This window comes from Phaeodactylum tricornutum, chromosome 10 (assembly GCF_000150955.2).
Source record: "Phaeodactylum tricornutum CCAP 1055/1 chromosome 10, whole genome shotgun sequence".
In the NCBI taxonomy this organism is placed as follows: Eukaryota; Bacillariophyta; class Bacillariophyceae; order Surirellales; family Neidiaceae; genus Phaeodactylum; species Phaeodactylum tricornutum.
Window position 1 is genome coordinate 197,918 of NC_011678.1, and position 20,038 is coordinate 217,955.

The window sequence follows — 20,038 nt, forward strand, 5'->3', positions numbered from 1 at the left end:
CCGAAACGCATCAAGCTTGAGGTCCTTGGTGTGGATGCTACTCCCAGAGGCAAGGCTGCTCCTCGAATCAGTCTCACAGCTGCCCAAGTATCTTCGGCATCTAATACCGTAGAACGGACGAAGTCCCCAAAAGGCGCTGTCGGATTATCGACCTCCCTGGATCAAAGGAGGAACACATCGGGTCTGGTCAAAGCGAATCAACCAGTACCCTTGCACATTGCTATCGCAAGAGTAAAGGAGGGGTTTCCGCTAAGAAGAGCTCTGAAAAGTTTGCAGTTATGGGAGGCAGACTGCGCTGTAAGTTTACCGCATTGTACAAATTTACCTCTTCTCTACGTTACCTCATCAATTTTCATTTCAGCGATATTTTAAGGAACTGCTTCGACATCCCTGGCTCTCAGCAGCTAGACCTAAATTCATTTTTCATGTCCCCGTTCCTGTTCTGTTTCCAGAGTTGAGCGAGGCTTACTCTGCCAAAATTCGAAAGCCGATGGATTTGACTACTGTTGAGTGCCAACTCTTAGTTGGCAGTCGCTATGCGGGACCTGAGGACTTCGTCCAGGATGTTGCACTTGTCTTTGCCAATGCCATTCGGTTTAACAAGGACGGACGCGACATAGGGGATCCTCTCTCTTGCGCATACTATGATGCGTCCGTTCATTTACTGCGCTACTCTCGATGGCTATCGCATGAGTTGCTATCAGACCATCTCGAGGAAAATTTTCACATTGACGAGCCCACAGCGGATGGCCTCCCTCCCTTTTCCTGGAAACTAACTTCTGGCAATCGGAAGAAGGCACGGGAAGAAATGGACCGGCTAGTTTTGACAGAGCCCATCGAAAAAAGCATAGAAGGTGATCGCTACACTTGGCAAGAAGCCGAGTGTGAAAAGCTGTTGAAAGTTCTTCGACACCAATCGGATCTTCGATATATGGGATTTTTCATTCAGCCAAATTATCCCCATGACTATGCTGCCTTCATTTCCAACCCCATGGACTGGGAGAAAGTCAATCGAACCTTGAAAAAACGCCAGTATGACAAATTTGGGGGTGTCATAAGCGACTTGAGGCTAATTTTCTCCAATGCCTTAAAGTACAATTCGCAACTTCAAGGAACAGATACCGTATCAGGTAAAGCCTACGCTGCGGCTGAGTACATGTCCTCAAAGCTAGAGGCCGGCATCAATAAGATGATGTTGTCGGTGAGCGACCGACTTGAACGTGAGCGAATAGACCATGCAAATGCAGAAAGAGAGATAGAAGCACAAGATCGTGCTGAAGAAGCGGCAATTCGGGCAGCCTGGAAGAAAGAACCAGACGCGAAAGAAAATTCTTCAGCCCCGGCAGCTACTCGACCTGATATCACACAGAAGATCCGTTCAGTGCGAAGCGCAACACAGCGCCGCGAAGTGACAGACTTTGAAATCCCCTTTTTTGACGATGAAGACAACGGGCAGCACGAGCGGTCGTACTTTGAACTGGTCAAATTTCAAAAATCGTTGTTCGAAAAACAGCGTAAAGAAAGCTCAAAGCTTTCTCAGATCGCTACTTCCTGTGCGGCGGCTTTGTATACGCGTCTCTTGCAGCGCCAGTTTGCCGAGGAGTGGCTCGAGAAAGAGAGAAAAGAAAGCACCGGACGCTCCCAGGAAAATCTCGACGACGTAGAAACGAGCACAGAAAAGAAAAAGGAAGTCGACGAAACATTGACAAAGCCTTCATCTGTCTTGAATCAGCTGGAACAAAAGGGAAGGCCAATTATCAAGATGTCTTTAGAGAAAGGCCATGGACGACGGAAATTGACGAAGAGGAGTCCGACAATTAAATTCGATTAGGGAGTAGAAAACAAGAACAATAACAATACAGAGCGGCGAGATGAAGATTAGTATCAATGGCGATGATACTTCGATGGCTTGTTGAGTCCAAGAGTAGGAAAAGGCTCCGGTCGGACACGCCTACAGAAAGTGTTTCTCAAAAAATCGAGGAAGTATCGTGCGGAATTCGCTTGTGCCTGTCCATCGGAACGCAACAAGTACATGGCAATCACAAGATTCTCTAGAAGGTGGCCTCAATGCCTCCCGTCGCTTCATACATCCTACGCGCCTTTTATGTCTCCATGAGTATCCGCCAATGTTTGTGACGAGATATCACGTAGTCCACGAATAATTCTCTGCCTTCTATATAAGATATTTATGGGATTTAGACCTTTCTCCCGTGTCGGTACAGGACTTTATTATATAGATCAGCGGTTTTCTACTAGAAGATACTCTAGCAAAACTGTAACCGTCACTAATTAAAGGCTTCATGTTCTCCAAAGTCTCCAGACATTCTTTTCGGTTTTTACCTGTTGTTATTTTCTTCAAAGTTCTGTAGCACAAGCGATCAGCCTTACTGCTCCCGGCTTCCAGGGGCGTGCCTCAAATCTCTCGAATATAAAAAACGAAATAAAAAATTAGAAGACATTTTCACTTAACTCTGTCATGATAAAAGTATCATTCATACTGGCTGGCGTTTTACGTATACGTTGATTTATAAAAAGAAAATTTTATAGCCGCTTTCGAAACCCGACCCTAATTGAATCGGCCGATTTCTAATCCGACTCTAAAATAGGGTCGCTTTCTGAAATCCGACCCTATTTTTAGAGTCGCTTTCGAAATCCGACTCTAAATCAAAATCCGACTCTAAATTAGGGTCGGATTTAGAGTCGGATTTTAAAGCGACTCAATTTTTCCTCGCATCGCGAGTATCCGGATCGATGCCATATTTTGCAATTTTCGAGCTCATTTCGATCATAAAACGAGTTCTACTTGTCGCGTCTATTGACCTCTGGGTCAAGTGCATGATCTTCCCGGTAACCCGACGGTTTCTTCTACCCCCAAGAAACACCGTTGCCAACACATTTGGTAGACTCACTACTGTTTTTTCAGGGATGGTGGACAATGAACCCATTTTCTCGACTTCTCGTTCTAAAGGGTGGTTGGCAGAATTACTACTCCTGTAGCTTCTTTATAGTGCAAGGAGATGTTCTGTTGAAAGTTTCCTAATTAATTTAGTGCTTCACAATTGGCTGCTTTGTACTACTTTTTACAATTGGTTGCCTTTTTCGTTGACAGCTAGTAAATGCTAGAATTGACAGCAGCCACAAGATCGTGCATATCATCAGAGTCTAAAGAGTCAGTATCATCAAAGCTGCGCTTCAGATGTGCCCACTTGTCACCCATTGTTTCACTTTTGGTCTCCTCAATGCCTCTAAATTTGCTTTCGAGCTCAATTTTACACTGAGTATAGCTGTCGTGGTGCTCTCGATATACTAAAAGGTTTTTTTTTGGCACCTCTCGACTTTTTTCCAGTAGTCATCTTGCTCAGTTTTAAGACGCCAAACAAAGGCAGTATCACACTGCATCCTTTTGAAAGCACAGTTGTCCTTGCAATTGTCCCTCCATACTAGTTTTGCATCTTGGTAGTTGGATGAAATCGTTTCCTCTCGAAAATATTGCTTCGAGACTTGTTTTGCTGCTGACTTGCTCCACTCAATCACCTTAGGCTTTTCTTTCTTCTGAAGATCACCCTTCATGTGCTTCTTGCGAAGCAGTCTTAGTATTCAAGTGAATTTGTCACCATGGGGGATACCATTGAATGCTGGGTGGTCGACGACTACCTTTGGTCACAATTCCATTGATGCAATTGGGATTTCTTCTGCTAACAGCGCTTCTTCAAGTAGCCCTCTTACTACCTTTCACTTCTCCTGTGTGACTTCTTCATCCTGGATATCCTTCGACAAAAGTAATAAGCTGCTACTCTTAACTATTATTTGCTCCCGAAGGTATCGCGTTGAAATTAGGAATCCGATTGATGTTTGGCTTCTGTCTCGTTCCGCTACCACCGCAACCAAATGACTGTTCATTGGGCAGAAACAAGACAACTTTACTATTGACTGTGAGTAGATCTACTAGTAGATATGGCTCTGGAAATCGAAGCAAAAATGAAAATGCGACTCTAAAAACTTGAGTCGCTTGCGAAATCCGACTCTAAATCCGACCCTAAATCCGACTCTAAATCCGACCCTAAATCCGACTCTTATTTGAAAAACCGACCCTAAATTAGAGTCGGTTTCTGAATCCGACTCTAAATTAGAGTCCGTTTCCAAAGTCCGGCCAAATTTTTAGAGTCGTTTTCAAAACCCAACGCTCAACTTAGATGTATCAGTCATTTTTAGAGTCCGTTGGGAAAGCCCGCCTGGCGCACTACTGGCATTTAAAACTCGAAATGCAAAATGTCGTATTTTTGTTTTCCCGGGATTGCGACTTAATGAGGCACGCCCCAGTTGGTCCTCATGGGTGCATCGAAAATGACTTACTTCCTGCTAAGCGTAACAGATTAAAGGCTGCGACGACGACGGCCTTATTAGTAATATATCCGAACGAAGGTCAGAATAGAGTTTGCCGCTAATAGAGCTGATCCAATCCCGCACAATAAGCGTTGAGTCCGCGCACCGTAAACACCGGCTCGGTTTTTCTCCTCCCTCTTGGTTGATTGCAATCGTTCGGTCATTCCGGTAGCACAGGCTGCCAGTGCCCACGCCAAGACTGCCCCAACAGTTGGCGCGGAACGGGTTCGTGTTAAATAGATACCCAGGACCGTCGCCCCGATTGCAGAAATGTAGCCCACACCAGCCGTTGCCAGAGGAGTTCCGATTCTTTGAGCCACACTGCCGTTCCAGTTTACCAAAGCCGCGGCAGTAGTCCAACCGAAATGCAAGGCGATGGGTAGGACGAACACAAGGAAAGAAACAACGCTCATTTTTTGATGGGAGCAGAGCTGAACGATTCTACGATGGGCTTGGGATAACGAATAGGCGATTGCCGACAACATTGCACCCGAAATGAAAATAGCGTTGCCTCGATACCGCGGCCGAAATGAAGCGGTCCAGAGGGCCTGAAAGACTTGCGAGGCAACAAAGCCTCCCGAGGATTGCTTTACGACAGCTGCTTCCAAAGATTTTTCTTTCAAAAAGAGCGATGCCATAACAAAAGCAAGTTCACCCAAAAAGATGGGAGCCCAAATCGCAAAGGCCCAACCGGATGGAGCAAGTAAGGTTTTCCCGCGACGACCGGCCAAGTAGATCTCCACGTCGGCTTGATCGCGGGAAGATTCTTTCTGTATCTTTGATCTAGCTGTGCTCGTCTTTTTGTCTTGCCGTATCCCATCAATGCGTCCAGGTTGCTGCGTAGCCACAAAATTGAGCACGTAGGATAGCAGATTTAAAGCTTTGACGACAGGCCAAGCGATTTTACCCTCCAGAATTGCTTGTTCCACGACCGGCATCAACGAAAGGACGACAATACCTGTTGCAGCCACCAAGGGCGGAGCATTCAAAGCCCTGAGTAGTTCGGATGAGCCTCCCATTTTTGTGTGACTCTTGGACTCTTTCGCGTCCGTACAGGAATTCTGAACGTGTTCAGCCCTCTGGGTCGTAACGATATTGACAAATGACATCGGTCCAGGGTCAGAAGCGCATGTCTTCAGGGTCTGTTACCGATGTTCGGCTATCCCCGATCTAGTGCTACTTACTGTTTCCCCCTACAGCGGTGTAGGTATCCCAGTTTAGATAAGTCTCACACGACACGAATTGCGGATGTTCTGCCAATAGTAAATTTTGGTCACAGTCGATGAAGTTCGATTAGTCGAGATTTTCAATATTCAAACATTCGAAATATCTATCACGCAAACCGAGTTTCATTTAGATTATACATGACCTCACATATGAGTTTCAAACTGAAATATCCGTTGAAAGGTAGTACCGGTATATCCCTCGCCACTGCGTGTCCGCGCCCAAATTCCTGAATCGGCGTTCGACGATAGGAGGTCGGAGTCTATTGCCCCTACTTCGCTAAATTCAACGGTCTCCGCGCCAGACGAGCTAATACAATCGTTTGAAATGTATACAGATAGGATGGAATCATACCGAGTCAAATCATACGATGCGTCGCCGTTTCAACCGACAATTCCCACTTTTTGCAGTCTAAGTCCAAGCCAATACGGCAGGAACCGACTCAAAGATAGGTGAACGGATCTGCTCCAAGTACCTTTTCCTCGCCACTTCGTCTCATTCCAATCAAACGTTGAGACGCTCTCACGAAATAGAGGTGCGTTTCAGACAGCGTTAACGGGTGATTCGATCCCACGGGAAACCCTTTCCCAAGGCGGCTACGGGTGTCCTTGTGCAGTCCCAAGCCGTTTCGATTTACCATTGGAGCAGTCATTTGTGTGTGTGTCTCTAGTTGCGTATAGGAATAGAGTGCGAGGCTTCGGGCCCCGAAGGCCGACTGCGGGGACTCCCGGATTGGATTCAAATTTCACTCCTTGCTCCGTCCTTTCCCGTTGATGCCCTCTTTATCTCACTTTTCTGTTTTTGCCTGCCGACAGTGAAGCCAAACGCAGAGGTTGGGCATCGTTGAAAACGCAAACGGACGAGGCCAAACACAGCTCCAACAACATCCATTCCGAAACGTTGGCTCTCGAAAGAACCGCCAACTCTGTCGTTACTATGGAAGCTATCCCACCCAAGGTAATCACCGTGGACACGGACAAGGGGGAAGCCCAACCGCAGGATGTAAATGTGGCTTCCGGTGGAGACATGCCGTCCACAAACAGTCTAGCACGTACACCTAAGCACGCCAATAGGACCAAGGACGAAGGCGAATCGGGGGCCTCTCGGTCCGCAGGTCATGCAAGCCAATATCCACCGGGGTATCATCCACATCCTCCGCAGCGACCAGCTCGCCTGTTCAACGGGAATGGAGCCTTTCAACCGAGAGATCCACATCCGCGACAACACTACACAGGGCCACCACAAAGACCGGGGAGACACTATTCGCACGGCGGATTACAAGAGCAACGGTATTACGACGGCCCTCCTCGGTACGGTGACTATCAGCAGTCTGTGGAGCAGGGACGGTACGGGAATGCTCGAGGAGGAGGCGATCACGGACGCTACGGCACACATGCCGGAGGGGACGCACGCCACTCGTATGGTCGAGGGGGGATGTATCCACCAGCGCCCCCGCAGCAAGGTTACTATGAGGGTGGAAATGCTGGTCCTTCGTGGGGCCACCCACCGTACGGTCGACCGCCCCAGTTTCAAATGCAGCAACAACTAGATCCGTACGCGCGTGGACCGCATCACACATCCAACAGTACATTTTCCCGTGCTGTCTCATCTTCCTTCGATCGATCCGTCAAGAGCCGCACATCGTTGGAAGAAAGGAACCCTATGGAACCGTCGTCGTATAGGAATCCAATTGCGCTACCTCGTGATGCCAACGACAACGCATCCATTGCCGACGATGCATCGTGGGGACAGCTCAACCAAGTCACTTCGGTGGACGAGGAAGAATTGCGCAAACGCCTGAAGCGCGATACCGCCACTTCCGAGGGAATCCAAAAGTTGGCGCTTAACGACCACCGCCCCTCTTCCAATTCGTCGTCTTTGACCAACTCACCTACCGAAGGCGTCAAGAAATCGGAATCTGTTGATCGTAAGTTGACCTCCTCCTTGGATTCGTTATCGTCGGTGGCTTCTGTTCAAGAACCCATGGAAACGGACAAGGAGAAGACCAGCCCAGCTGAATCGACTTCGTCTTTGGATTTGATGAAATGTCCAAGCGGTAGTAGTGCTCTACTCTCGCCTTCTGACCAGCGCGAGTTTTCGCAGCTTTCATTCAACTTATCTTCCAAAAAGTCCACCGAAGAACGCGAAGACCTAATTGAAAAGGACGGCGACGGTACATTGCGCACCGGTTCAACCGAGCCTCCTACTAAAAAATTGCGCACGGGGAAAAAAGCTAGTCCACTCTCCATTACTTGCAGTCCACCATTGTCTCCGACGGAGAGGCGCACAGAGTCAAGCAAACCCATCCAACCCCAACCTATATACGCAAGCCAGCAAGCTCCTGATTCTTACTACGAAAAGCTGTCCTCGTATTCCATGGATTCCGTGCCGCCACTACCTGGTTCGCGATATTTACCCCCGAGGCCCGCTTCATCGGCGTCGAGTACAATGACTCCTGTGGATAATCATGGGCCTCCGGCCGTACAACAGCTACCATCATGGGACATCTACCCGCAGGATTCCTTTGGTGCTGGTAGTTTAAGTGGCGGAATGGGTCCATCGTTGGGTGCTAACTTTTCCTTTTCGCAGGACTACCCAATGCTTTCCGCTAGTGCGAGCAACGATCACGGTGGCAACAATCACCCGCTCGAATCTCGAAATCAGTCTTTTGACGCCGCCGGCAATGGGCACTTTTTTCAACGTTCAGATTCTATGGTGAGCTATGAGGGTGCCCGGCAGGGTGGATACGAACCTCGCCAACAATATGCGGGGCCCTTTCCACCGCAGGCACCGTCCTGGGGATCAGCCACTTCGTTCCATCAACAGCAACAGCATGGATTTCCCTACCCTAACCGTCAAGGGTCGTTTGGAGGTCCCGTGGCTCCCCCGATGAGAGCCTTTCCTGTCGACAATGCCGGACGGCCCTTTCAACCTCCTCCCGAGTTTCGAGCCCCGCCCAGCATGGTACAAAAGGCCAATCAAAACAACACAACTTTGATGAGCTCAAACTATGTGCCCCATGAAAACAGCAAAAACGGTCCCTTTGGGTGGTCAAAGGAAGAGGACATGCGCCTGTCCGAAGTAATGAAGAAGTACAAGAATCCCCGTGATTGGGAACCAATCGCCAAGGAGCTCAACCGTGGTCGATCTGCCAAGGAATGCCATGAGCGATGGATTCGCTATCTGAAACCTGGTGTCCGTAAGGGTCAGTGGACAGATGCCGAAGACGCAATTGTAATGGATGCGGTCAATTCCAGCTCGGAGCAACCATTTACTCGTTGGTCAGACTTGGCGCAACGTCTACCCGGACGTGTTGGCAAACAAATTCGGGATCGATGGGTTAATCACTTGAATCCAAACATCAACCACTTGCCTTTTTCCCGCGAAGACGATTTGCTGTTGTGGAATGGACACAAGAAGCTTGGGAAGAGATGGGTAGAGATCGCTACGAAATTTTTTAACTCGAGTCGTTCCGAAAATCATATCAAGAATCGTTGGTACTCAGCCTCGTTCAAGAAGTTTATTGCTAACGAATTTGGTCCTGATGCATACGCCGGCACCAAAAGTCCCAAAAAAGCTTCCTCTACATCCAAGCGATCGAGGCCATCAGACGATGCTTCCGAAATGACAGCAGTGTAGACAATTAATGTCTTTTTCGCGAGTTTCTATAAAAGGGGAATACATAATTATCGTTCACGGGGTCTGAACGCTCCCGTTTATAAATGAAGTACTCTATTCCTGCACATATTGCGGATTGCTTTTACCTGGTACTTCCACGTCAACTTCGGAGTCAATGCTGGTGTATTTTCCAAAAAGCTGACGGCGTCGGCGCAAAAGGTTGGACAGAGCAAAAGCTAGAACAAATGCTATACCAAGCCAAACGAAGCTGCGATGTATCCGCGTTTCACTAGATTCAACGATCGGATATTGCTTCCAGTATGATTCGTCGCCCCAGGGAAAGGCGTGGACAATAGCCATGGAATTGTTGGTGCTTTCCAAAATGCGGTCACAGTTCCCATAAACATCTTGACTCGCCACACCGGGGGTTGCAATGGGCGGAATCCAGCCTTCCTCAAGACCACGAGAGAAGTCCCACTCAGCGAAAGCACCGCCTTCCATTTTGATTGTCCAGTAGAACCAGCCCCGCCCCAAATCGGAATCGGCTGCTTCGTACGCCACCATTTGAGATTCGACAAATTTTCTCAAGAATTCGCGGCGGTCGGGTTCCAGGATACGGTAGAAATCTGGTGCCGTCCCGTTGACCGCAATGCCTTCCATGACAAACTGCAAAAGTTCTCCGGGCATGGCGTCGTAGGCCGCGCTCCATTCGGCAGAAATGCGCTTGACTCCTCTGCTGGGCGTGGAATTGGTACTGGGGGCGTCTTGGTAGCAGCAGCTAGTAATTTCGGCTTGGAGTTCCTCAGGGTGACAAACGTGATTGATGTGCTCTTTCGGACTCATGGAGCGCGTATGGCTGTCGAACGTGTGGTAAAAATGAGTATCCAAGTAGGTGTTGTGGTACTTGACTGGATCCAACCACCAGGATCCGTCATTGAATTTTGGGGCTCCAAACAAGTCCGAAACGAAAATATGAACGTTTGGGCCCATGTTGGCACGAGTGATAGCCAACGCGTCCTCCAGAAACCGTTCGTACCCATTCAACTTGCAATCACCGAAAGGCTCATTCAAAAGTCCAAAACCCGTGACCACATCCAACAGGTGGTCCTTGGCGATCGCGTCAGAAATTTCGTGTATAACATCCAACGTACGCTCAATATTCTCTGGGTGCCTCCCCCAGCCTTTACACGTATAGACCGAGCTTTCGATTCCGGAGTTGTCAAAGCCATTTTGAGAACCGGGAGCCGTGTGTAGATTCGGCCAAACTTCTAGGCCAATATTTCGACACCACTGACAAAGCCTCACAAAAACTTTCCAGCGATTTCCCGCAATCCAAGGCTCATTCTCCCGGATATCGCCACGAATCCAGTGCGGCAACGGCACCCGTAAATGAGTCAAACCAGCCTTTTTCATGCGCACCAAATCCTCTTTGCGAATGAAATTGTTGAAGTGATAGTCAAACCATTTTGTGGCCAAGGTTTGGTTGTCAAAAGCCTTGGCCAGATTCCATTCGTCGATGGGATAGTCCGTGCCATTGAATATAGTCAAATTCCGATAAGGGTGGCAGCGTGTCAAGTCGCAGAGCTTGTAGTCCTTGTGTAACAAAGGAGGCGCACTTAGAGCCCCAGGGTACCAGCAAAAATCGCCCTGGACGTGACAAGTGGTGATGGCGAACTGGTAGGGAACTATATATCGCTCCATGACGAGCCAACCACCCAGATTGACTCCTCGAATCCAGTTTGGTCCATCTTTCTTATCCTTGGCGGTCGCATTTGTTGACAAGTCCGTCATTGCTTGACCGTCACAATTATGGGCTGGGGCCTTCCGCAGAAGAGAGAAGCGTGGTAGTTTGTACAAAATGAATGCGAATGCCAGAAAGCGCCTGTTTGTGAAAGTCCCTGACAGTGAGCCATGGAGCGGGAAAACGTCGACTTCCCCCGCAAATCGGAGACGTGTCAACGGAACCGGTTTGCGTTCTCGCCGTTCGAACTCGAGATGTGGATTTCGATCGATAGGGAGAGTTTCCGTTGCAACAAGGAAGGTTCTGGAAAACTCTTTTGGCTTCCATCCTTGGCGCAAACCATTACGTCAACCGGGTCAACATTCTACTCTTCGTCTGGCCGTCCTACGCTGATCCAATTAGACCTATCTCACTCTCAGGTACTACTTGTTACAGATGGGAGGGTGAGGAAACTGACTATGACAGAGCCGCAAGTTAAGGCTCACAGTCAAATCATAAACTGGTACATCATACAGTCTTTTTTTGCATATTCGCTAACGTCCCAAGATCAAAAAGTGTGCACGCTCACCGTCAAATAACTGCAAAACATATTGTTGGGTGGGGCAAAAATTGTCTACGGTCTTGTATTAAACAATAGTCAATTAAGTTGATGGCCATAGCGACAGCAATCAACTATCTGTTGCACCCTACTGGGAAAAGTTTTGTAGACAAGACAGTTCAATGAGCTTGCTGCCGCGGTTGCTCCTCACAATGGCAGCTTGACATTGCGGTTGACCTATCCACAGCCTCCTCTGATCAGAATATGGCCACTCCACATTTTCCAGCATCTTGAAACACGCTTTGCTTTAAGTTGTTTAGTTTTGATGCTGATGAAGAAAGGTGTTCCTCACATTAGCTTCAGATGATCACTGACGCCTTCAAAGACAGATACAGGAGCAGGTCCAAGTCCCAAGACGGTTCTGGATCCAGCGGCAATTTGCGTACGACCGGCGTCCTCAACAAGGTAAGTGGGAATTCCTTTCGCCCGGGCAATGACGGCAATCTGTTCCATATCGTCAGGACTGGGACACTTGAGGGCAATTTTGGCACATCCCGTCTGCTCCCAAGCATGTACTGCCGCCGGGCACTGTTTTGTTGCCCGTTTGTAGCACCCGACCGCGGCGTGACAACACTGGGCTGCGATCTTTCCTTTGCCCATACTCAGGTTCGTGTTGACGCAAAATACCATTTTGTACGGTGCGTGGCGAATATTCCACGTTGAACATGCACCGGTTGCTTCCTCGCCTTGAAGATCGTCGTCGCCGTCGGTATCGTAGCCTTCGTTTGATGCGGATGCATCCTTGCCAACCTTTCGAAAGTGGAAAAAGTATGCAAGTGATGGTAGCAAGACACCCGCAAGGAAAGATAAGAGAGAATCTGACAAAAGCGTCATTTGGATATCGCATCTCACACGTCTAAACCTTTACGACAAAAGGCGATTTGTCTGTCGTTTCAACAACGAGAGTCTTAGCTCCTTCCTGTATGAGTGGTCTGCCACCTTTTTGTTGGTCCAGGCCTAATGCCAACCCAACACGCGACAACCAGGTACTGCGTTCGGATGCAGTTGTTGCTGATTCGGTTTTCTCTGGTGAGGGAGTTGAGAGCAATAGATGTCCTATCAATGGCCCGGGGTCGCTCCGGGAAGTAAGAGATGTCCGTGGTACCCGACGTGGACTCTCTAACTGTACGCTGCCCGTAGTATCTGTTCCTCGTAAGTAACGGAAACCCATATATTTGGAATTCAAACTGTGCTGTATCAATTTATGAAAGTTACCATCCAGGGAAAACGTGACGATTGTTAACTGTAAGGTCCACCACAACTGGCTTATGTTAGCTATGAGCTTTCCAATCTCTCTCATCAAGAAGAACGTCGTGAAAAGCTGAGTCTAGCTAGTTGACTCGTGCGACATTGAGTTAGAAAGCCGGAGCGACTTCCTACAATACAAAAGAAGTAAATCATCACACCATTTTAGCTATGTCGAAGGTTCACGTCCAAGCAATGAGATAAGCTATGTTTTCCCACATCTTGGCCAAGTGGCCTTGTCATTATTTCTCAAACGGCTCGGCTCAATCGACTTCCTCTTGTATCCTCTTAGTGGGGCTCCGTTCAAGTATGTCGATCCAGCTCCTGTTGTCAACTTTCCAAATTACCACCCGAATGCGCTTCATCACCGCTTGGACGCATTCAGTCTAAGAGCTAGTTCTTTCGAAAGACTCAAGAGTCACAGGTCCTGCACTTGAGGACGGACCGCTCTGGCAGTTGAGCTTCAACATCTCTGTTATTCCTCCTATTGGCTCCAAGTGAAAACGCACGCTTCACAAAACCTATCACCGTCTGGACGCATTCAATCAAAACTCAGCACATCCTTGCAGCGGGAAAAAGGAGACGCTCCAGGACTATTGTGGCAAGTTGCTCTCGGCGAATGCTTATGCTCTTTTTATGAGTTGACAAACTGACTGACTGTGAGAATGAAGACTTGACACGTAATTGATTGCGAGTAAAGAATGGCCTTCTCCGGGTCTCCTTTTGAGTTTGTCCGTGATTCGCTTCGCGAAAAGCCTATTATATTTTTCTGTACATTTATAACAAAGGAAAGGCAACCAACCACAATAATGTATTGCAAAGGGTCAATTGCACATTCGTCTATTTATTGTTGAGAGTGCTGGTAGACGAATTCATAGAACTTGACCATGCTTCCTTGCTATTTTCTGACTATGAAAGCACGAATCTTTGAATCAATCGTATTTGCAACCTGGGCAATTGCAAGCAAAAACTCGCACAAGTATCATCTGTATGTCAAACTGCAAACTCACAATTCTTCGTGGGGTTCGGAGTCCATCCTAGGCAATAGCGCTCGGCAAGAAAGCGAAATTGGAAAAAGAACTATTCCGTGTGCTCGAGCTCCATTCTATAGCTGTAGCGCACTTCGTCACTGATAAGGAATCTCACCCGGTCTACCAGAAACTCGATCTGGGCTTCATCGCAGTCTACCGGGCCATCCCAATCTTCGGCGTTTGCTGTTGCACGTTTTTTAGAATGCAGCAAATCAATTTCGTAGCTCTCGAGCCAGATTTCGAAAACATTATCTTCTTCTCGAGCCAAATTCATTATGCGGGTTTCCACAAACACTTTTTTTCCAAGTTCCTGCTCGAATCGTTCTGTAATGCGTTCGGCGACCTCCAAGTCGGTGGATTGCCCGGTGCATGCAATAATAAGATGTCCGCGGAACTCGCGTTCAAACTCTTCGTCCCTTACAACCTTATAATCGTACGTCTTGCCCATCATATCACGGTACTTGTGATTGCTTGCTTCGTCTCCCATTTCTTCTTTCCATTGTTCAATGTCTTCAACAGCATCCGCAAAAGTGGGCAAATCGGGATGCTGTGGTGCCTCATAGAATTGTGAGAAGACATTGTCTTCATCTTGCATGTCGTCGTCATCAAAGTCTTTGCGATCCCATTCGGGATTGTAAACATCAGTCATCCATCGCTCCAGCGCCGCCATTTTTATTTCTTCTTCATCCAAGTCTTCCAGACTGATTATTCCTGTTTCGGCTGGAGCCTTTTTAGGTATCTCTTTGTATCCAAATCCAGCATAATAGTGCTCCAATTCCTGCAAATCGGCGTTTTCTACATCTTCCCAGTTGAAATCAAAATCTCGATCGCGAGAGTGCTGATAGCGCGCATACGTTACCAACTGAGGATACCAGTGTTGAAGTAAAACAGGAGCCTGAGGGTTGTGCTTGACGGCGGCTAAGATGAGATTGCTCACATTAAAGTCCAAATCGTACAAGAGCCATCTGGTAACATTGTAAGCGCTTCCGCCAATCTCCTCAAGGCAGTCTTCCATTTCGGCCAAAGTCTCATTGGTAAGGCTGTCCCAACCAGTTTGATCTTTGAGATTTACCTTATCCCATGGCTCCTCTTCAAGTTTTTCGTTTATTTGCTTGTATACTCCATCCAGGCGTTCCATGTCGTCATCTGAAACTCCGATGTTTTCTTCCAGAAAATTGCGTTCACCGCTCTGATAACGAGGATAAGGATCCTCAGTCATTAGGTCCGACACTTCAGCGACAGCCTTGTCCAAGTCAATTGTCTCGACATCGTCATCAGTAAGCATCATGCTGGCCGAAAGCTGTTCAGCCTCTTGTATAAATGGCAATTCGTCCAATGCTTTGGCCATATCGTCGGTCATATCGTTTTGAATGAACCCCACGGGGTCAAAATTCTCATCCGCAGCTCGCTGATTGGAGGCCCGAACAGCTTCTTCTACCAGTTCCTTTTGCCGCATATAGTCGGGATTCTCCGTATCGTCTTCCAGTTGATAATCACCACCATCTTCCTCATCATCCCAGCCAGCATCAAACTCCCCTACCGGAACCTTGTAGGCATCTTCCTCCACTTCGTTTACGTCTTGCCCATAGTCCTCATCACCATCATCGTCTTCGTCGTCCTCATCCAGGTCTAAGGCAATCTCATCGATATCTTCATCGTCGAGATCGTCATCTTCATCGGTCACTTCAGCCTCGCCCTCAGTGTCATCCGCGACGTCGACCTCATCTTCGTCGACATCGAGTTCCGTGTCAGTGACGTCGTCAAATTCCGCCAAGATTTCGTCCTCGTTCCAGTCCGGCGGCACGTCCTCATCCTCATCGTCCGCCGCGCGTTTGGCGAAGCGCCGCCCACGTGTGTTCGTCGCGACAAACGCCGTGGTGGACTGTGGAACGCGGCTCTGCGTGGCTAAGGGTGAGGCCGGCCGAATCAGAGGTGGTAGTGACGAGAAGGATCGGACGAGTAGCGGAAGTGTGGCGATCTGTAGGACTCCGACGACCCAAGCAAGTGCCACCAGAGAGCCCTGCCGTGCGTTTGGAGATGCTATTCGGGTCTCCGACTGGGCTCCCGTCATGGTTTGTACAGATGGTATTCGCGGCGTCACTCACAATCAGCAGCAAGAGGATTAGTCCTTGCAAAGAAAAGCCAGAACGACGAGATTACAAATAGTCGTTAGCGCAAGTTGTTGGGCTGACTTGCCAAATTGATGGCCTCGAAATGGACAGAACAAGACTGGAAGGGCAATGGGGGCATCAATCATATCTATCTACCGGATGCCCAGGGATGCCAAAGAGATGGGTCCGACTGCAAGCCGACCGGTGAAGGTAGATAGATTTGATGGGTTCTCCGATACACAGCACCTCATAGCCCAAAACAAATTCGTATACCTCGAACTCTATTTACAAGACCAACATTGTAAAACGTGGGACTAGTTCGTTGGCGCGAAAGCGAGGAGCAACGATGTGGTAGATACCTCTCCTCATCGGTAAAACCAAAACACAAATTTTACAGAGAGTAAGGTAGTGAATAACTTTCCAGAATTTTTATGTCTTGGTACTAAGTAGTTCTCGTGCGCACGTACGTGGCTCCGCCGATCTTTGGGTCCACCGACGACGATGTGTGGTTGTTTCCTTCGCTCCCTCGGTTGGTTGGGTTCAACATGCAAAATTCCCACTCGCATCGACAGAGCTCAACCCCGACAACAGCGAAGTACAGCAAAGCACAGCACTGCTGCGACCGAACAATTTTGATCATGAAGTTCTCGTTGTTGATTACTGGTAGGTGCATAATGTGTTCCTTTTGCGTAATTGCATACTCGCTCGAAGGCTGTCCATTTTAAACTGAGTTTCATTTGATGGATTTTTATACCTTTTCTCACCGCTCTCTTCTAGCTCTCGTTTGTACGGCTGCCTCCGCCTTTGTACCGGCATCTCAGTCTCGATTCGGAGTGTCCACCCGTGCGGCTCTGGCTGATGAGGTCGATAGCATCGGTAATAATGTTGCCGTCAAGAACCTTTTAAGTATGGTGGAAGAAAAGCAACTTCTCACCAAGGTCGCAGAATCGGGACTCTTGAGCAAGGCGCAACAGGCCGGGGTTTCCCTTTCTAGCCTCGAGCCCTTCCTTTCCCTGGCATCCCAAAACCCGGATATTTTGATTTTGGTCGAAGCCTCTGGCCCGGAGCTCTTGCCCCTTCTTCCCAAAATCGTCGACTTGGCTCCGGGCGCCTTGCCCCTGTTGGCTTCCGCCATTAGCATTCCGGCCCCGTTGATTGGTGCTGCCGGGTTGGGCGCCTTGGCGGCCGCGGGCTACGCCGTTGTCTCCATACCGGATGATTCCGTCACCAACATTGCCATCCAAACGGCCGCCGTCGGACTTGCTCTGCCCCTTGCCGCGGCCTCGCTCGTGGGATCTTCCATCTTGGGCAAGCTGACGCGCTAATTACTACTATACTTACTATTCCTGTGGTCTGCTCTAAGGCTCTCTATTCGTAGGTAGGCTGCCAGCAGTACAGAATCAATCGATAAAGGTAGCGTTACCTAAAGGATAGGCTCAAGAGAGGTAGTTTGCCGAAACCTCTCCTACTCCGTTCAGGCGCAAACCATATAAAATCAAAGAATCAATTTTATTCGGCGTCTAGGCTTCCCATAGCTCAGGGGTAATGAAAATCAGGGTTTTTGAGACCCTGGAAGTCGATTCGCGTCAGGAGTACCAAACTGTAGTCATACCGATATTTGACGTTCGGATTTATTGGAACCGGAGCGATGCCCGGAGTTTGAAACAGGAAGACTACTGCCCATCGCTCAGTACTAAGCAAACGTTGCTCTCTACGTGACTTGGGAAAGTCATAGTCATTAGCAACCCTGGCATCGATGAAATGTGCTTCGCGAATAGAATAACCACCGTGGGATCCATCCGCGCTCACGTACATAGCCTACCGGCAGAAAAAGACTCGGAGCGGTACTATACCGAAAGAGTGTGCTTTTCGTGTGTTCGTCGTAGCACTCTACGTCTCCTCCGGGCGGAACGCTCTTTAGTAGAAATAGCATCGCATCGCGTCGTCGCTGTCACGCAAAAACCTATCGTAGTGACCTCCACAGAGACATCCCCTTGTTGAGCAAGAAACAGCAAGAACAGGCAAGTGTGGAAAGTGCGGGACCAAAAGAATTCTTTGGCAAGTCTGGCTCTTTGACAGACAACCGGTTGATTGTAACACATAACGAAACGAAGCAGGAGACTATCGCGAAGATCCAATCTGGGAAACCAGCTGCTTTAGCACATTGAGTCTGGCGACAGGAAGATTCAGTTTGAAAAGAGTTTCGAGCGAACGCCTTGCGAGGTCAGAAGACCCTTGACGACGTTTCGGGGAAAAGCGACATCAACAAAAGCTATATCGCGTGCACCACTGCCATCATTCAACGATTAATGCCCAACAGCCCTCCTGCTTCCATGGAACAGGCACCCCCTCCCCCTCTGGAAAAGGGAGTCACGCCGCAGACGCCCCAGCTATACATGACCCCGCAATGGGCGAAACGACGGGATGGACTGTGCCCGAGCCTTTTAAACATGGATAGCAAGATGGATTCTTCCAGATCAAACCCTGGCGGACACAACAAACCCTATCAAACCAATTCCAATTTACTACTGCAGTGTAAGGAAGAAGCAACCCAGCTACAATCGCTAGTGGAGACCGTCTCTTCAGCGATAAAAAAAATAGTGTCAACCAAGGCGGGCTCAGAAATAACTTCCGTACGCTTGGTTCCCCAGGGCATTACGTGGAAACTGGTGCTTACGAATAAGGACGCCGAGCAAAGCTACAAACTACGAGTGAATGTGGCAGCCAATGAGAGAGACGGTCTTATACACTATTACATTGATACAATATTGTCTCCGAAAAAAGTGGATTCAAATTCGTTGGCGGCGACTCCCAAGGGATACGCCGAAGCCAAGAGCGCCTTTGACGCTTTGAACCTCGTCGTCCGCAAGGCAGTAGTAGGTCTAGAGTTCCCAGAATTTCCTGAAGGATGCAAGGGGCAGCAGTTTCGGGAAGTGTATCAGCTAAATGCGAGGGTAGGTCGAGTAATGCCGTTAACCGATCGGTAGAGAAGTAGCCTGGTGAAACGGAGTCTCACATTGTTTTCTTTACTTTAGCTCAAATCTGGATCGTTTGCAACAGTATGTCGCGGTACCCATCGAGCAACTGGGCGCAAAGTTGCCATCAAATGCGTTCTACGAAAAGACCTGCCACCGGCCGACGACGCTGCCATTTACGATGAAGTGGCAATTCTTGCATCTTTGAACCACCCGCATATTGTGCCCCTAATTGACTTTTTTGATGAAAAGGATTGTTACTTCATTGTCATGGAGCTCATGAGTGGTGGTGATCTCTTCGACCGCATCGGAACCAAAAAAGCATACTCCGAAGCGGATGCTCGAGATCTAATCGTCAAGATGCTCAAGGCCGTGTCATACTGTCATGCTCGCAAAATTGCGCATTGTGATATGAAGCCCAAGAACCTTCTACTTATGTCGGATGACAACGATTCCTTCATCAAACTCGCTGACTTTGGATTCGCCGCTCGCGTTCATGAACCAAAATGTCTTTCGAAGCAATGCGGGACGCCGTTTTTCGTATCACCAGAAATTTTAATGAGAAAAGGATACGATCAGCAGTCGGACATGTGGAGCGTGGGATGTATTGTGTACCTTTTATTGTCAGGAAATCTTCCGTTCATGGGCCGAACCCAAAAAGAACTATTTCGAAAGATAGTATCCGGCAAGTATGAATTCGTCAGTGATGATTGGAAGGACGTTTCCGATGACGCCAAGGATCTCGTCCAAAAGCTTTTGGTATCGAATCCGGATAGTCGAATTACCGCGAACGAGGCTGTCCGGCACAAATGGCTAAAGGCTTCCAGGGATCGTCTCGGACTTATTATGCTGCAAGGCACTTCGCAGCGCCTCAAGACTTTCAATGCTCGTATGAAGTTACGTTCAGCTATGATTGCAGTGGATTGGATCAGCAGTTTGAAACGAATGTCATGGATGTCGTCTCGAAATCTGGAGGAAGTCCCAGCTTCCGAAAATGGCTCGTCCGCCTATAAACCAAACCCTATGCTCATGGCCCGAATGCAAAAAGCAAGAGAGGAGAGGGAGGCACGAGAAAGAGCAGTTGCTGCCGCTGCCGCGGCTAGAAACTCACC

General features: G+C 48.5%; 7 protein-coding genes across 7 annotated transcripts; 3 read left to right on the plus strand and 4 right to left on the minus strand.

Annotated features, from left to right (window-relative positions):
• Window positions 1-4,400: 4,400 nt before the first annotated feature.
• On the minus strand, window positions 4,401-6,259 carry PHATRDRAFT_46392 (predicted protein; the record flags this gene model as incomplete). Its single annotated transcript, XM_002180925.1, has 3 exons — window positions 4,401-5,525; window positions 5,568-5,576; window positions 6,083-6,259. 3 exons carry the CDS (start codon window positions 6,257-6,259, stop codon window positions 4,401-4,403), a joined length of 1,311 nt encoding a protein of 436 aa, XP_002180961.1.
• Window positions 6,260-6,543: 284 nt separating this feature from the next.
• Window positions 6,544-9,246, plus strand: PHATRDRAFT_36337 (predicted protein; the record flags this gene model as incomplete). The annotated part of the gene is made up of 1 exon (XM_002180741.1): window positions 6,544-9,246. One exon carries the CDS (start codon window positions 6,544-6,546, stop codon window positions 9,244-9,246), a length of 2,703 nt encoding a protein of 900 aa, XP_002180777.1.
• A 93-nt stretch (window positions 9,247-9,339) lies between these two features.
• PHATRDRAFT_56506 (predicted protein) lies at window positions 9,340-11,329 on the minus strand (the record flags this gene model as incomplete). Its single annotated transcript, XM_002180926.1, has 2 exons — window positions 9,340-11,107; window positions 11,313-11,329. 2 exons carry the CDS (start codon window positions 11,327-11,329, stop codon window positions 9,340-9,342), a joined length of 1,785 nt encoding a protein of 594 aa, XP_002180962.1.
• Window positions 11,330-11,852: 523 nt separating this feature from the next.
• PHATRDRAFT_13158 (predicted protein) lies at window positions 11,853-12,197 on the minus strand (the record flags this gene model as incomplete). The annotated part of the gene is made up of 1 exon (XM_002180927.1): window positions 11,853-12,197. A coding segment is annotated over one exon (345 nt), but the record flags the coding sequence as incomplete, so codon positions are not given.
• Window positions 12,198-13,889: 1,692 nt separating this feature from the next.
• PHATRDRAFT_46394 (predicted protein) lies at window positions 13,890-16,053 on the minus strand (the record flags this gene model as incomplete). Its single annotated transcript, XM_002180928.1, has 1 exon — window positions 13,890-16,053. Exon 1 carries the CDS (start codon window positions 15,909-15,911, stop codon window positions 13,890-13,892), a length of 2,022 nt encoding a protein of 673 aa, XP_002180964.1. The 5' UTR covers window positions 15,912-16,053.
• A 443-nt stretch (window positions 16,054-16,496) lies between these two features.
• Window positions 16,497-17,427, plus strand: PHATRDRAFT_46395 (predicted protein; the record flags this gene model as incomplete). Its single annotated transcript, XM_002180742.1, has 2 exons — window positions 16,497-16,614; window positions 16,729-17,427. 2 exons carry the CDS (start codon window positions 16,497-16,499, stop codon window positions 17,274-17,276), a joined length of 666 nt encoding a protein of 221 aa, XP_002180778.1. The 3' UTR covers window positions 17,277-17,427.
• Window positions 17,428-18,986: 1,559 nt separating this feature from the next.
• On the plus strand, window positions 18,987-19,865 carry PHATRDRAFT_1859 (predicted protein; the record flags this gene model as incomplete). The annotated part of the gene is made up of 1 exon (XM_002180743.1): window positions 18,987-19,865. A coding segment is annotated over one exon (879 nt), but the record flags the coding sequence as incomplete, so codon positions are not given.
• Window positions 19,866-20,038: the final 173 nt, after the last annotated feature.